Source organism: Camelus ferus, chromosome 20 (assembly GCF_009834535.1).
Source record: "Camelus ferus isolate YT-003-E chromosome 20, BCGSAC_Cfer_1.0, whole genome shotgun sequence".
NCBI lineage: Eukaryota > Metazoa > Chordata > Mammalia > Artiodactyla > Camelidae > Camelus > Camelus ferus.
The window spans coordinates 30,423,086-30,441,721 of NC_045715.1; the positions used below are offsets into that span (position 1 = coordinate 30,423,086).

Sequence of the window (18,636 nt, forward strand, 5' to 3'; positions counted from 1 at the left end):
TTCTGTTTTCCTATACTCAATGCTTAAGGAAATTTTATTTCACTTTAAATTTGTGTTGTGCAAAAAGTCAAAGAACCTAAGTGTAGAAAAGAAAAAAAAATTACAAATATTAATACTGAGCAATTATGGGGACATCTAGGCTGGTTTGGGACAGACATAAATGACCTTGTTTTATTCTAAATTCAGCTCACTGGCTTATGATGAAAAGTGAAAGGTTATTATATGAACTTACTGGGCAAAACCAGATTTTATAAATAATTACCTGTCAGACTGTTCAAGATAGACAAACATACGCCAGACCAACAAAAACACAGACCTGTCATATTTCTGAGAGAAATGTACATTGAGTCTTCCTTCTCTGGGACTATAAGGAGATCAGGTAGAATAAAATGAAGGGAAAAAACCTAAACCCTGTATTTTCTGCCTTGTGCATATTTTAAAATGTATAATGTGGGAGAGGAGGAATTTTGATGTGAAAAATCAGCTCCTGAAAATTTTATACATCTATAAGCCTGGCATCGAAACCAAATACAATAAATGCTGTCGTTTTAAAAGTTAGGATGTTTACTGCAAGCTTATAATTTTCCATGATTAGGGATGCCAAGAAAAATAAGAATGATGATAAAAAGAAAAGTTTAATCATACATTTCACCAAGCACAGATGGAACATCAAAACCCCTTGGCAATTTTTTGATATTATGTATTTGCATTTTTTTGTTGTTTTTGACATGAAGATTTTTTCCATAAGGACTAACATAGAACAGGTAAATGATAGTTAACAAATGTGAACAACACAGTGCAATCACATTAACTGAGCCTCACAGTGATCTGGTCACAGGAGGGAAATCTTTCATGCTTCTCATTTCTGTTTATATTAATTCTTTACAAAGGCTGATCCAGGGTGTGTAAAAACCATGATAAAAGTAAAATTACACAAAACTAAAGAATGAGAGAAATAACTTACTTTTTTTTTTTTTTTTTTCAATTCAAGTTGAATCAGGAACTGTGTATAGCTGCTGTATTTTGGTTTGGTTCCCAGAGTTACAGTTCCTCATTCACCGGAGAAAGTAGAGATGCCAGAAGGGTAATTCAGCCGCTACCAGCAAGAAACTGCCCGGTGCACACCAGGGTTGAGGCGAGAAAGCAGATCACTGGGCTCCCCTCCTCCTGATTCTAATTGTTTTGCTTTTAAATGGGCATGGTGAGTGTGTCGGGGGTGGGCCTGGGATCGGAGGGACAGGGGAAGGGGAGAAATGAAGATGGGGAAGAGGGGTATACTTGAGGGAAACACACGGGAGATGCGCAGGGAGTTGGGAGGAAGGCAGGGAAACGACACAGACGCTACGCGTGGAGTGAAGGGCAGAGAAGATGTAAGCAGACAGTCCATCAGGCCAATTAGGTCTCTGATTAGTGTGAGTGTATAAAATGGACATTTGTCTCTAAGATCACATAGATCTCAGCAGCAGATGTCGGAAAGTAAAGTTGGTGGGATTGTGCAGGGGAAAGCGACCATCCTTTTAATTTTGCTTTCTGTCCCAAATCTGGATTACAAAATGCATCAAACAAAACATAGACTAAACACTGAGAGAAAAAAAAAGACACTGCTTTTAAGATGTGAGCTGAGGGCAGTACATCTCATCCGAATTAAAATTTCAGAATTGTGTGATGTGCATTCTTGTCCACCTACACACCATCCCAAACATCCTGCCATTAATTAGCTAAGTGGCCCATCTGGTAAACAAGACTAAGCATTGAGGGGGCTGGAAAAGGGCTGGAGTCAGCCAGTTGATGGTCACAACAAACCAATCCACTTCACTTGTATTTTATTTTGTCCAAGGAGTGGAACAGAAATCACCTGAACATAACACTGCCTTTCCTGTTGTAGTCAGTCACATCAGCAGGCCAGGAAAGCCATCCCATTCCTGCGGTAAGCACTCTGTCAAAGAAAAAGAAATCTGCAGTGAATTATCCCATCAAGTCAAACCGGGAGAGGAGGCAAAAAAAGCAAGCAGAGCTTTCTTCCTGTTTTGTAGACTGCTGGCTGCAACCTAAGAGGGTGCGTGATCTGTACATTGCTGGTGGCCGAGCTCGAGCCACCACTCTGTCAGTCAGCATGGTTAACAAGTGGTTAGCGATTCTATTTTGGGGGAGTGGGAGATGTATGTAAAATAAGACATCCCACTCTGTTAATTGATTGTGTTTGGTTAGGCCGAAGACACACTGTACTGATCTGTTTGTCCTTTATAAACATGTGTTCTCTATTGAACATGCTCAAGAATCACTTCTAACTAAGTACCCTAATAGTCCATAAATTACTGACTCATTAAATGCTCCCCAGGCCTAATTTATAGTCTCAGCACAAAGCTGTGGGGACAGACACTAATAGAGGCCTTTCTCCCACCCGCCAACAATACCGTGACCTCTAAGGAGCTCTGTACATTAGACGTTACAGAAAACTTCATTTTTACATAATTATATACATTCATGTATACATAGATGTATATATGGATATTCATGATGGGATAAAAATATTCCTGTAAAGGAAAATGGATCCTAATTGCAATAATATGATATATTCCAGTAAAGAAAGTAAAACGGCATGATTTTTTATCCCGAGAAATACATTCTGCGTGTCAGAGCTGGAGGAGCTGGGCCACACGGGACCTCAGTGAGGTGTCCTGAGTCTCACAATGAGACCCATAGTGAAGCAGAATTAAAATCCAGGACATAGGAATAAACTTCCTCTTTCTACCACCATTGCTTTCATTATTTGAATTAGGAACAATCATAACCTTCAACTGGAGCTTTTCTACAATCTGTTTTCAGAAAAATGGGAAAATGACAAAAATCTCATTAGGGAATTTTTTTCGCTCTAGGCTAAGAACTCGGGCTTTTCTGGAGTCTGTATACTTTCAATGAATTTCAATGAATTTACCTTCAATAGCCATATTGTAGGAAATACAGCAGAAACTTTGATTTTTTATTGACATAGTCAGTTTACAATATTGTGTCAATTTCTGGTATACAGCATAATAGTTCAGTCATACATATATTCCTTTTCATTATAGGTTACTACAAGATACTGAATATACAGTATTCTGTGCTATACAGAGGAAACTTCTAATTTATCTATTTTATATATAGTAGTTAGTATCTGCAAATATTGAACTCCCAATTTATCCTTTCCCACCCCCTTTTCCCCCAGGTAACCAAAAGCTTGTTTTCTATGTCTGTGAGTCTGTTTTGTAAATAACTTCATTTGTGTCTTTTTGTTTTTTTAGATTTCACACTTTTTAAAAGATACATGCTATTTTTATTTCTCTTTCTGGCTTACATCACTTAGTATGATGATCTCCAGGTCCATCCATGTTGCTGCAAATGGCATTATTTTATTATTTTTTATGGCTGAATACTATTCCATCGTATGCATATACCACAACTTTATCCAGTCATCTGTCAGTGGACATTTAGGTTGCTTCCACGTCTTGGCTATTGTAAATAGTGCTGCTATAAATACTGGGGTGCATATATATTTTCGAATTAAGAGTTCCCTCTGGATATCCGCCCAGGAGTGGGATTGTTGGATCATATGTTAAGTTTGTTTAGTCTTCTGAGGAATCTCCATACTGTTTTCCACAGTGACTGCACCAAACTACATTCCTACCAGCAGTGTAGGAGGGTACCCTTTTCTCAGCCTCTCCAGCATTTGTCATTTGTGGACTTTTTAATGATGGCCATTCTGACTGGTGTGAGGTGATACCTCATTGTATTTTGATTTGCATTTCTCTGATAACTAGTGATATTGAGCATTTTTTCATGTGCCTATTGGCTATTTGTATGTCTTCATTGGAGAATTGCTTGTTTAGGTCTTCTGTCCATTTTTGGATTGGGTTTTTTTGTTGTTATTAAGTTGTATGAGCTGTTTATATATTCTGGAAATTAAACCTTTGTCAGTCACATCATTTATTCCGTAGGCTGTTGTTTTGTTTTGTTTATGATTTCCTTTGCTGTGCAAAAGCTTATAAGTTTAATTAGGTCCTATTTGTTTATTTTGCTTCTATTTCTATTGCCTGGGTAGACTGCCCTAGGAGAACACTGCTAAGATTTATGTCAGAGAATGTTTTGCCTATGTTGAAAAAATGATTGCTTTTAATTATACTAAAAAAAAAAAAAAAAAAGACAAAAACAAACTGGATCCAAGCTTTTTAGAAAGGCTTCTACAAACATGAGGTGAAACAAAAATGGTTTCCTGAATAACAGTTAAGCATAAAATTCAATTAACTTCAAAACCTTTCCTCCAAATCGCCTGCTTACATCGGATTTACTGTGGTGTCAGTCATTGGCGTCCTGGCTTAAGTGTCATCCATTGGTCGTGCTGTTGCACAGCTGACTCTGGCTCAGTGTATCAAGGACGAGAAAACAGGGGCACGTTCCCCGTTTCCTCCCTCAGGGCTTTCTCTGCGAGCTCGACCTCCCTGCCGGACAGCTCGTGCACGGGACGCTGCCGGCCAGAAGCAGACATTCCAGCAAGGGCTAGGAAACCCCACCTCCACCTCCTGAGCCTGTGCTGGAGCACGGTGCTGAGTGAGGTCCCCGGAGAGCTGCAAATAACCTGCAGGGATGGATAGAGTGTCTTCCCACAACCACAGGCCCGGGAGCCTCAGGCCTTAAACAGCTCCGGCCGCCTCCGGGAGGCTCATGCCCCAGTAATACTTAGCCCTGATACTTCACATTTTACAACCACAGCGACAAACTTTAACATAATATTTAAAGCACAGGGATGGTTTACATGGAGATAAATGGACCTGGGAGTAAAGCTGGATTCCTTTTCAAGGTAAATGGCTGAAGTGAGCCTTGCTTGAAAAAGAAGTCTTGGCTCAGGAGAAGACTTGACTGAGCCCCCCTGAGAAATTACCCAGTTAAATCTTTCCAGGGTGGGTGATCTGAAATGATTCTCTCTAGGATTGAAAAGGTCACTTTTCAAAGATCAGTTCACCTTCACAGATAATTTATCAGTATTATTTGCAAACAACTAAAAAGATTACAGGCTTATTTAATAGCACAGAACCTCAAGTAGCGAAGTCTACTGAGAAAACCAAAGTTTAGAGCTGACCCTGATTTCTGGAATAAGTTCTTCGTATTCTACATCTAAAATAAAGGACAAACAAACAAGCATGTGTAATTAGTGAAGGGCAGTTTCAGCAAACCAATCCCCGAGGGTCCCCCACGCTGAGTCACTACTTTTTCCGTTTGATGTATAAAGGATGTATGTTGTCTGTGTAGGGCAATTATGGGAACGTCCCAGATTTGGCATCCTTTCTAGAGTAAGCAACTTGAAAGGAAGATGGATGAAGACAACTCATCTTTGTGTCAACTGTGAATTTCTCTCTATTTGTGTTGCAAATGCTGAAACTAAATTTAAACACTGCTTGGTGTGAGGACCCTCCAGAGGCCACGTTCTCATGAAACACTCCGTAGCCCACTCACTCTCTACTGTCAGAGCCTATGAACGAGTCCCAGCTCTACATCTTCACAGACACTCTTAGTAAAACCTAGACCTTGACCAGAAAAAGCCAGGACTTGCCCAGCTATTTAACAGTATAAATTAATGACACAATCAGACTTCTCTCCAATCAGCTCTTACCTGCTATATGCCACTTAAGCTTTATTTCTGATTTAATAAAGCTCTGTTCTCAAGCCCTAGTTGCTCCCATGTGACTGTGTTGAAAAGCTCAGACAGTAGCATCTCTCAAAGTTATTAACAAAGATTTTTTTTAAAGGACCAGTGGTAGTTCTTAGGCTTTTTTTCCCTTAATTGGGTATCAAGCTAGATTCTCATATTTGACATCCTTTATTCAGCTTCAAATTATGACCTGTTACTGGATTCTCAATCTATCTGGATAAGCAGACACAGATGCTACCTAATGCACTGAGCACTGGTGGGAAAATTAACTCATAAGTGTGCACTTTTAAAATATGACTTAAAAAAATCTGCATATGGACAGTGGACAAGCTAAAGGAAACATTAAAATCTCAAACTGGCTTGTTTTCTACGGTTCATCATAAATTGCATGTTGTAAGAAATACAAAGTAATATTAAAAAGCAAACGATTAAGCAAAAGATAAATATGCTACAAAACATACCCTGCAGTTCCAAATTGAACATGATTGTGTTTGTTATTTGTGTCCATTAGCCTAATCAGTAAGGCTTTAATTATACATAAAACCACCCCCTCAGTTCAGACCCACGTTTTATTCTCACTACATTTCCTAATTTTTTTCTGCTTTCTTTAAGTAAAATAAGAATTTTAGGGACTGATATCAGCAAGATTGTAGGCTAGAAGGTCCCAAAGCTTGTCTTTTCCACAAAAACAGTTCTGAATGCCAACAGAGAAGCAGCAGAAACTTTCAGGAGCTTAAAAACCAAGCCTGACCGCATCAAAAAGTATAGGAAGCATTTTTTTTCTTTTGCATCACTCCATCCAGGAAGTTCCATATGTGCCTGATCCCAGAACCCCAGCTCCACTGCCAATCTGAATACCAATGCACCAAACCTGGCATTGAAAAGGATCCCCTTGGCTAGAACTTCCTCCCACAGGCAAAAAAGGAAGACCCCAGCAGCCCTGGATACCACTGCCACTTGCAGGACCTCCGCAGTCTGGGCCACCGAAGATCTCCGCAGTCTTTGTCATGTTGACCTCGGCTGATGGAGCGGCATAGAAACTCACTATGCTCTCCCCAGAATCAGAGCTGCTGAGACCCACCCAGCCACAGCCCTCACAGACACCTTCAGATGAAAGTCCTTCCCCATCAGAATCAACCTGAAAAGGCCAGAGGTGACTGCTCCCTCAAGTGTACAAATGTCAATGCAATGCAAAACATGAAAAAGCAAGGAAACATAACACAACCAAAGGAATTCGATAATTTTCTAGGAACTAACCCTAAAGAAATAGTTATCTGTGAGCTACCTGAAAAAGAATTCAAAATAATTATTTTAAGAAAACTAATAAACAACTCAGAGAACTCAGGAAGGCAATGCATGAACAAAATGAGAAGTTAAAGAGACAGAAATCATAAGAAAGAACAAAAGAAATTTTGGTGCTGAAAGATACGATGAATGAAATGAAAAATGCAAGAGAGCTTCAAAAAACAGGCTCAATCAAGCAGAAAAAAGAATGTGCAAACTTGAAGACAGATTTCTTGATATTATTCATTAAGAGGAGAAAAGAAGTAAGAACGAAAAAAGAGTGAAGAAAGTCTATGTAAATTAGGAGACACCATTAACTGAAACAATACAGTCAACCCTCCTCATCTGCAGGTTCTGTGTTTACACATTCAACCAACTGCTGGTCAAAAATAGTTGGAAAAAAATTCCAGGAAGTTCCAAAAATCAAAACTTGGATTTGCTGTGGGCTGGCAACTATTTACATAGTATTTACATTGAATTAGGTATTAAAGTAATCTAGAGATGATTTAAAGTATATGGGAGGATGTACATAGGTTGCATGCAAAACTGTTATTTTATATAAAGTACTTGAACATCTGCAAATTTTGGTATCCATGGAATTCTAATTCTCTGCAGATTCTGAGGGACGACTGTATTTGATTTACTGGAGTTCATAGATGGAGAAGAGAGAGAGGGGGTCAAAAAACTCATTTAAAGAAATAATGGTTGAAAACTTCTGGTATCTGGGGAGAGACATGAGCATCCAGATACATGAAGCTCAAGGATCCCCAAACAGATTCAGCCCAAAGAGATTCACTGAGACATATTATAACCAAAATCTTAAAAATCAAAGAATTCTGAAAGCAGCAAGAGTTTAGAGTCATTACATACAAGTGAACCCAGCTAAGGTTATCAGCAGATTTCTCAGAAGAAACCTTGCAGGCCAGAAGAAAATGAGAAGACATGTTCAAAGTGTTGAAACAAACAAAAACCAAAAAACCCCGCCAATCAAGAATTCTTTACTCAGGAAAGTAGTTTCTGGATAGAGAGAAAGCCTTTCCCAGATAAATTCCCTCAGATTTTGTTTATCACCACTATACTACCTTACAAGAAATACTAAAGGGAGTTCTTCAAGCTGAAGCAAAAGTATGCTAATTAGTAATGTGAAACCTATGAAAGTATAAAAGTCACTGAATAAAGGTAAATCTATAGATAAATTCAAAATATTTTAATACTGCAATGGTGGTATGTAAATCAAGTTGGATTATAGCATATAAATTAAAAGAAAAATGTGAAAAAACTATAGCTGAAATATTGTCATTGATACATGCTATTAAAAATGGAAGTTGTGACACTGACAAGGTGTGTGGGGGACAAGTAAATGTGTAGAACATCTTTATGCAATTAAAGTTGTAACCATCACAAAATAGACCGTTATAAGATGTATTAAGAAAGCCTCGTGGTAATGGCAAAGCAACAGACTATAACTGGAATGCTAGTGATAAAGAGAAGAGACTCACAGCATACCACTACCAAGAAGTCATCAACGCTTAAAGTGAGACAGCTAGAGAGAAAGGAAGGAGGGAACTACAAGATCATCAGAAAACACTTACCAAAATGGCAACACTAAGTCTTTACTAAGTCTTTACCTATCAGTAATCACTCTAAATGGTTTAAATATTCCAGTTAAAACACAGAGTGTGTGAATGGATTAAAACAACCAACCAACAAACAAAAACAAAGAACCAACTGTATGCGGCCTACAAAAGACTCACTTAAGCTTCAAAGATACATAGGCTGAAAGTAAAGGGAGGAAAAAGCGATTCCCTGAAAATGGGAAACAAAAAAGAAATTGGGTAGCTATATTTATGTCAGAAAAAATAGACTTTGAATCAAAAGTTGTAAGAGGAGATACAGAAGGTCCTTACACGGATAAGGGGTCAATTCATCAGAAGGCTGTAACAGTTGTAAATATATATGCACTCGTCATCAGAGCACCTAAATATATTAAAGCATTTTTTAACAGATCTGAAGGCAAGAAACAGCAATATAGTAATAGTAGGAGACTTCTATCCATTGTTGAAAGTGGGGTATTAATCATCCAGACAGAATATCAATAAGAAAATAATGGACTTGACCTACACTTGAGGCCATTTGGACCTAAAAGACATTCTATCCAATAGCAGCAGGATACACATCCTTCTTAAGTACAGACACTCTCCAGGGTAGACCATATCTCAAAACAAGGCTTAAACTTAGGAAAACTGAAATCATACCAAGTTATCTTTTCTAAATGCAATGAAACTAGAAATCAGTAACAGGAGGAAAGCTAGAAAATTCACAAATATGTAGAAATAAAAAACCCCACACATCTGAACAAATGGGTCAAATAAGAAATCAAAAGGGATGTTAAAAAAATCTTGAGACAAACAACAAAAGCCCTACAAACATACCAAAACTTAGTCGCAGCAAAAGCAGCTCTAAATGCCTACATTAAGAAAAAGATTTTAAATATATAAAGTTAGGTTGCTTATTTAAATTGTCCCTCAATAAAGCTAGACAAAAAGGAAAAAAATTATAGCAGGTCTCAAATTCACTTACAAATATTTCAATTTTTCAAAGGCCTAACACAGAAGATTTTGATTCTATAACCTGAATTCCTATACAATGGCATAATTTGATTTTAGCACATCTCAGATATTAAGTTCTAACTCTGTATAAGTCACTATGTGCTTGGTGGTGCAAAGGACACAAAGCTATGTAACACAGTCCCTGCAGTCACTAAAGATTCCAATTTACTGTTAGTGGTTTAACCACCACAAGTAAGATGCATTAAAAGGTCATTCTCAAGGGTTACAAAGAGAAAACATAAGCAATCATTCTGTTTGCTCTTACTTTTAATTACAATATTTAATTTCAAATAACAAAAGAACACAAGATTTGTGTATTTCTCAAAGCAGGGAGGGGCAAATATTTAAAAAAATACATTTTTAATGGGTTATGAAGTCCATATCTAATTTAGTCTTACTACAGCTAATAAAAAAGGTCCTATTTTTCTCCTTTTTAAAGTGACAAGTCTAGTGACTGGTAGATTTAAGATTCAAAGCCCAGGGCCTGTATTCTTTTCATTATACCAAACTGTCTTACATGAAACAAAAGAAAACAAAGAACCCCCTGAAATATGGCCTGATTTATTCCATCCAAATTACCAGAGGCATATTGTCTTCCCACTCCTAATGAACTCGATTCTTGCTAAAACATCACTTAGAGTAAATCAGAATTGTACTTCAAATTTCAGCTAGAGTAGCCCAGCACAGTGCTGCTGAGTGCAGCGATGTGACTTGAATCTGAATCATCTTCGTTCTCAACTAGTGCTTATTTTCCAGACTAATTTTAAGAATAGTATGTAATAAAAAGCACTGTGCATCCAGATCACCTGGGGAGTTTAAAAAAGTGAAGCCAGAATATGTTATTTATTTTTTTTAAGTCAGTTGGGCTGAGTAGGATCAGGGTTTGGAATGTCTTAAAACCAATCCAGGTGACCCAGATGCACGTGAGGGCTGACGGCGGCGGCAGAGGAGGCGAGTATACCGTTACCAGGACCCCAAGTGGTACTGTCAATAAATGGAACCCTTTCAGAGTCTGTCATGATGATACAGTAAACAGTATTTCATAATGGAAATCCTGATGTTAGCATTTAATACAGAAGAAGTGTACATTCTTTTTTACGCAGAGAGCAGACGGGTTACCTGCGTCTTGCACACTCCTTACTTCCTGTGGGCGCCTTCAGACCAGTCGCTGTTTTTCCTTCCCCGATGCTGTGATGCCCTTGTTAGGGACACAGCCCTTCAGATGGCCACGGCACGTTTAGTTCCATAATGACAAAAAGGATGTGGAAACTAAGCCTGTTGACCCAAGTTGAACAAATCTTTTGCTTACATCTAAAACCAAGGAACATTAAAGTTTTGGAATTAGAGAGTATCTTTGTGAATTCTAGGCCAGTTCCTAACTTAACAGATGAAAAAAACTAACGTCCAGAGACAGTGACCCATCCATGGTCACGTGGGCAGGGCCCAGGTTCCTGACTCACTCTAGGGCTCTTTATAGATGGTTCTCATTCTGCCCAAAGCCATGTGTTCAGCTTCTCTGACCTTAATGGGCAAAACAGATGTAGGGAAAAAAATTGTTTTTCCAGATAAAGAACCCCTGGGAGTAGAACAAAAGTGGGGAGACTAGGGGAAGGGAGACGTAATGCCGTCTGAAACAGGACCGCTGAGTCGTCAGAGCTGAGGCCACTGCGAGCTTTCAGCTCTACCCCCGCCTCTCCTGCAACGTGATTAGCTCTCCCTTAGAGAATCACAATTTCCCGGAGTGCCTCACATAATAGTTTTGATAAATGGATGCAATATGAAAATAATTAAGATACCCCTGATGAAAGATTCTGTGGCAAAGTGAGCATCTTGAGGACCTTTAAGGGGGCGTCACACCACTTGCACTGAAGTCTTACTAAGGCTGTGCTCAGTGGCTGATTTAGGGCCAAGCAAATAATGTGGCCAGTCTGGATCTGTTTGGAGTTGGCCAATTTGGGTTAAATCCAGTAGAAAAAGGACAATAAAAAGATTTGGAGCATACATTCACCCTCTCCCAAGCTACCGTTAACTCCCAATTAACTAAGTGTAGGGTAGGCTCTCTGCATTTTGGATGATCTGCGGCCCACAGGAACTGCCCTGGCTGCCAAGGACCTGGTGGTTTCCCGAAAGCTCTCTTCTACTCCACAGGGATGAAGAGGGCACAGGGGGCAGAGGGCCCACAGCGACTGGCTTGGCTCTGCCGGGAGGAAAAGAGGAGGCGGTCATGGAGTAAACGGAAAGCCACAGGCCTCCACTAGTCCTTACAGATTAAGTGAGCCTAAGTGTTCGATTTATTGAAGACTGAGCTGGGCGGGGCCTGGGAAGGTAGGTACCTCTCTGAATTTCATGTATGCACGCTGTTTCCCAAGATAGCTAAATCAGCCCTCCTCACACCCCACCTCTCTCCCGAGTTTCCAGTCAGAACCAGCTGTGCTTTTACCTGGCCTTTTTCTATTTCTGGGAGCAACAGTGGAGACTGCATCACGTTGTGTCAAGTTCACTGCCCCTACCCTGACCCCCTCAGCCCAGATTCAGCCCTGCCCTCTGTGGGGTCGCTGGATTCAGAGTCCAAGCCCTCTCCCAGCCTCCGTTTGCTAAAGGAGGTGACTGTGCCCTCGGAGACATACTGTTTTGCTTTAATACTACAAATCTTTGAAGCTCTGGAGCTTCATATCAAAGCTCTGTAAGAGCTTTTTCAAAGATAAAATATGCCCCCTTTTCTTGCGTGTGGGCAAGAGATTTAATTACAGTGAATAAAACTGAATGGTGGTCTAAGCCTCTTAAAATCAAAGTGGGGCTCATGGCTGAATTTCATTAGCAAACCTAAATACAAATAGGCACATCTTGTTTGTACCAATGCCATGTGACTTGCCCCCTTTTGATAATTTCATTCTAACTCTGATATGTCAGAGAATCTAAATTGAACCATATGATGTATAGCACTGGAACATGCAAAGCTCTTCATTAAACATTTTCCTTTTCTGTATACTTCCCAATGTTATAAACATCCCGTGAAAAATCATGGAGGGCAGTTTGTCAGACAGGAGAGGCTTGATTTAAGACAGTGGAGGGAGCCCTGCCCTTTAAATAAGAGGTCTTCCCTGGCTGGCAGAAGAGGGAACAGACATAGCATTAACTCTCATTCTATTCCAAGTAACTGGAGCCTATAAATCTTGAGGAACGTGTCATTTTATGCATGTTTTTCTCTAAGTCTGTATCATATTCTTCTTAGAAGTTATTTCAGCATTGTAAATAGAAACATCTCTACATTAAGATTTAATTATTAAAAATTACCATTTCTAGTTGCCCAAGTCATCTCAATCAAATTATATGAGAGAACTGGTTAATTTCTTTGCTGTCACTGAGCAGAATAATTACATAGTTGATACAAATAACACTGTATTTTGGAGAAAAGCTTTTTGTGAATGTAATTTTTAGCAATCTTACTGAGACTAAATAAAACTGTACGATTTCTATGTATAAGCTATTCTTTCCATGATATTGTAGACACATTAAACTTTTCTTCAGCTACCTATATTATACACAACCAAACATGGATGTCTGAAATTATTCCAAGCTATAAACACGTATCAATATATGTATAAACAGTAAACTGGCAGGAGGTAGTAATCAAAATCTCCATTTTGGGGGAGCTCAGTAGAACAATTAATTCTCATTTTTCTTGTTTGACCCAAAGTTCTCCAGAAGGCAGGGGTGTTGCCATTTTATTTATCTCTGTATGTCCAGGCTGTAAGCCAACACACGGCACATAAGTAGGTACTCAATAAATAATAATCTAATGAATAAATGCATTTGACTTGCAGGTAGCTTAGTTTCCTCTGGACAGCAATGTGAAATGCTAACGTGTTCACTAGGCTAGTGGGGGCTGAGATATTCTTAGCTCCTAAAAATTAGGCTTAGACCACACACTTATCATTTCACTAGATAACCATCAGCAGCAATTGTAAAGAAAAATAAATTAGTGACCTGAATAAGTCCTAAGCAATGCTGCAAAGCAAATGGTTCCTCTCACGCCAGTTCTCAGCTCCCCCTGGGAGCATGTCTGGGCTTCTCATTACTGTTAATCTGCCAGGAGTAAAAACTTCTGCATCAATGGAGCCAAGTGCCTTGTTTGCCAGGAACAGAATCCAAGTCGTCTGAAACAACACTGTTAAATGGTTTTGATGCATCTAAACATTTTAAGTTCAAGTATTCTGTTACTGAAAATTATAATCAATAGTAAGTTTATAGTAGTATAAAATAATTTTTTAACAATCTCAATTGATTGACAGTGTTACTCCATTGAATTTTCTATTTCCAAAGTTGTCAACAATGATACAATAGAAATTAAAAGAAAACACTGTCTCAGTGCCCTTTGCCACAGCAAAAAACATGGCACGGGACTAAGAACACAAATAGCAGCTGTTTACCAGTGGTGAGGACGTCAGTGGTAAATGAAGGTTCTTAAGAATTTTTGGAAGACAATGAATAACAAAATTATGACACAGAACAATCAAGACAGAGGAGTTAACAATGGCAGCCACCTGAGATGGTGTATTTCTGTATGAACCGACTGTCAGTCACTCATTTCTGTATTTAGTAAGCAGGCTGCAGGTGCAGTGGGGACAGCACTGGTCACAGGTGTGGTTCCTGACCCTCCCGCCGAGCAGTCTAAGGGGAGAGACACTGAGTGAGAAGTGATGGGTGTGATGGGAGTTACACAACGAGAAGTTAGTGCAGTGGGACCCGGTGAGAGGGCAGCAGAGGTGGGTTGTGGTGGTCATGACAGCTTCTTGAAGGAAGAGATACTCAGCTGAGGCCTGAGTTGGGGATGGGAGGGGAATGGGTAGCAGGACAGGGAAGTGTTCTAGGTGAGACCCAGGGGAGAGAGCCTGACTTACTCCCAAATGCCAGTCCAGAGGCTGTGCTTGTCACAGTAAGTATTAAATCCCTGACACCAAACTGCACCACCTACCACTGGAGGGTGTATCAAAATTCAGGTAAGAATTATATAAGCATTCAAACAGTTCTTTTAAATTACTGCTTTAGAGCCTGATAAACTCTTTATATTAAATTGGAATAACTGGAGGACTTCTGGTTTCTGGTCCAGCGTGTAAGAGGAGCTTATAAGTTGCCAATCTGTCCTAACAAGTAAAAGTTATGATATAGTTACAGTACAACAAACTGGAAAAAATCAACTCTTAGGTCCAAAGGAGAAGTAACGTCAGAGGCAAGTACAGACAGTCACAACTTACTGAGGCACAGATCTACAGGCAACAGCCTCTGGGAACCAGTGCTGGGGGAGCGAAAACTGAACTGTAATCAACAAACTGCTAGAAGCTCTGTGGACAAACGTGGGAGATAAAACACGGGGGGACCCAGTCACGTGAGATGGGGAGGAGAACTCAAACTTGTATGAGTTTCACCTCCTGGAACTCTCCCAGGTTCTCACAGTGAATATCACATCCTTCAGGCGAGGAGAGGGATGAAAAACATTTTGAAATACACCAAAGCATTCTGTTCTTCTTAACAAGGTCTAACCCTCAGGAGAAACAAACCAGAGCCTAACTCACCTGGGAAAAGGGAACTATCCAACTTCAGTCCACTGTAGCCACCCTGACCCACATAATAGGTTGTTAGGGGCAGGGGTGGATGGGACACCAAGAAGCGGTTGTGAAATTCACACTCCAGAGGCACAGGCTCACTAAAAGCCTGAGACCCAATCATAGTAGTATAGAATGCCTTCCCTCCTCCCACATCTTACCACCACATTAATACAGGCCTATTTGTGGCAGGTCTTTTTACCTAGTACATCATGTCTGGCTATCAAAACAAAATTACAAGGTATGTTACAAGGCAAATATCAGTTTGAAAAGACAGAGCAAGCATCAGAATCAGACCCATTTGTGCCAGGCATGTTGGAATTAACAGACTATGATGCTAAAGGCTTGAATGGACAAAGGAGACAGCATGCAAGAGCAGATGGCCTATGTAAGCAAAGAGATGGACATTTTAAGGAAAACATAAAAAAAGAAATGCTAAAGATTAAAAAAAAACAGTGTAACAGAAATGAAGAATGGCTCTGATGGGTTTATTAGTAGGCTGGATATGGCTGAGGAAATGAACTCTGGAGCTTGAGGATATCACAGTAGAAACCTCCAAAACTGAAAAGCAAAGAATGAAAAAACATAACAGAATATCTAAGAGCTGTGAGACTGCTATGAATGGTATAAAGCATGCATAATGGGAATACCAGAAGAAGAGGAAAAACAGAAAACAACAAAAGAAGTATTTTAAAAAATGATGACTGAGAATTTTTCCAAATTAATGTCAGACATCAAACTACAGATCCAGGAGCTCAGAGAACACTAAGGAGAATAAATACAAAAAAAAAAAACAAAAAACAAAAAACAAAAACTACACCTAGGCATGTCATATTCAGAAATCAAAGAAATTTTACAAGAAAAATCAAAGAAAAAAATTCAAAAGATGCCAGAGGAAATAACACCTTACATACAAAGAAGCAAAGATAAGAATCATACCTAACTTCGCAGAAATCATGTGGGCAAGAAAAGAGTGGAGTGAAATATTTAAAGTGTTAAGAAAAAAAAAATCCACCAACCCAGATTTCTATACTCTGTGATATAATCCTTTAAAAGTGAAGATTATCAGAGTGGATCAAAATAAGACCCAACTATATGTTGTCTATAAGCAACCCACTTTAAATATAAAGACACACATAGATTAAAATCAGTTTCCCAAGATATAGCAATCTCCAACAGGTTTATGTCTAACAATACAGCATCAAAATACATGAAGCAGTGGGGGAGGGTATAGCTCAAGCAATACTAGCGTGCACAAGGTCCTGTGTACCCAGTACCTCCCCTAAACAAACAAACAAATCTAATTATCTCCCCCACCAAAAAAAGCAAAAATTCATGAAGCAAAAACTGACAGAACTTCAAGGAGAAACACATGAATTCACCATTGTAGCTGGAGACTTCAACACCCCTCTATCAAAAATTGGGGACAGATCCAACAGGCATAAAATAAGTAAGAACATGGAACTCAACAACATCATCAATTAACTGGACATAATGGACATCTTTAGACTACTTCATCCAACAATGATAGATTATAAATTCTTTTCAAGCTTACATGGGACATTGATCAAAATAGACCACATCTGAGGCCATAAAACATACCCTAACAAATTTGAAAGAATGGAAATCATACAATGCTCTCAGAGCACAATGGAATTAAACTAGAAATCAGTAATAGACAGATAGCTGGGGAATTCCAAAATATTTGTAAATTAAACAGCATACTTCTAAATAACACATGGATCAAATTTTATGAGAAATTAAAACTGAAAACACAACATCAAAATTTGTGGGATGCAGAAAAAGTGCTGTTTAGAGGGAAATTTATAGCACTGAATGCACATATTAGAAAATAAGAAAGATCTAAACTCATTCATTTAAGCTTCCAAATTAGGAAACAAGAAAAAAGGGGAAATAAAGAATAGAAATGATAGAACAGATGAATGGAAATAATAAAAAGCAGAGCAGAAACCAATGAAATACAAAACAGGAAGTCAACAGGGGAAAAAAAAGCCCAAGAGAACCAAAAGCTGGTTCTTTGAAAAGATCAATCAAATTGGTAAGCCTCTAACCAGCTAAGAAAAAAAGAGGAAGCAGCTTATTAGTATCAGAAATAGAGGAGGAGATACCACTACAAATCTCTTGAACATTAAAAGGGTAATAAAGGAATATTATGAAAAAACTAAGCTCAGAAACATGGTAACCTAGACGAAATGGACCAATTCCTTGAAATCTGCCAAACTCACACAAGAAGAAAAAGACAGTCTCTATAAATCTATTAAAGAAGTTGAATCAATAATTAATAACCTTATAGAACAAAGAACCAGGCCCAGATGGGTTCACCGGTAAATTCTACCAAACATTTAAGGGAGAAATTATACTAATTCTCCACAATTTTCTTTAAAAGCAGATGGATTCTATCTAATATAACTAATTCTATGAGGTCAGCATTACTCTATTAGCACACACAGACATTACGAAAGAACTACAGACCATTGTCTCTCATCAACACAGATGCAACAATCCTCAAAAAAAAAAAAAAATCAGCAAATTCAATCTAGCAATGAATAAAAAGAATTAGATGCCATGACCAAGTAGGATTTAACCCAGGTATGCAAGGCTGGTTCAACATTTGAAAATCAATTAATGCAATCCATCACATGAACAGGCTAAAGAAGAAAAATCATATGATCACATCAATAGATGCAGGAAAAGCATTTGACAAAATCCAACACCCATTGAGAAAAACTCTTAGTAAACTAGGAATAGAAGAGAACTTCCTCAACTCGATAAAAGAATATCTACAAAAATACTACAGCTAGCATGATACCTAATGGTTACATACCAGATGCTTTCCCACTAAGATCAGGAAAAAAGGCAAGGATGTTCCCTCTCACCACTGCTTTCCAAAATTGTACTGGAAGACCTACTTAATGCAATAAAAGAAAAGGGAAATAAAAGAGAAACAGGTTGGGAAGGTAGAAAGAAAAGTGTTTGTTTGCAGGTGACATGATCATCTATGCAGATAGTCTGAAAGAATGAACAAGATACACTCCTGGAACTACAGCAAGGTTGCAGGGTATAAGGTTAATATACAAAAGTAAATAATTTTCCCATATGCCAGTAACGAACAAATGGAATTTTAAATTAAGAACACATTGCCATTTACATTAGCACCTCCAAAAATAAAATACTTATATATAAATCTAACAGGATATATATTAAGATATATATGAGGAAACTATAAACCTATGATGAAAGAAATAAAAGAAAAACTAAATTAATGAACAGATAATCCATGATCATGGATGGGAAGACTTGATATTGTCAAGATGTCAGTTCTTCGTAATTTGATCTGTAGATTCAAAACAATCCCAATCAAAATCCTAGCAACTTATTTTGTGGATATCGACAAACTGATTCTAAAGTCTACAGGGAGAGGCAAAAGACCCAGAAG

The 18,636-nt window shown here is 38.6% G+C and overlaps 1 protein-coding gene across 1 annotated transcript in view; it reads right to left on the minus strand.

The window, feature by feature from the left end:
* Positions 1 to 616: 616 nt before the first annotated feature.
* The window catches only part of SUPT3H (SPT3 homolog, SAGA and STAGA complex component), a 385,976-nt gene continuing 367,956 nt past the window's right edge, over positions 617 to 18,636 (minus strand). Inside the window, 1 exon segment of the mRNA XM_032463187.1 lies at positions 617 to 1,936. Within this exon segment, the coding sequence (XP_032319078.1) occupies positions 1,895 to 1,936 (42 nt within the window). The 3' untranslated portion in view covers positions 617 to 1,894.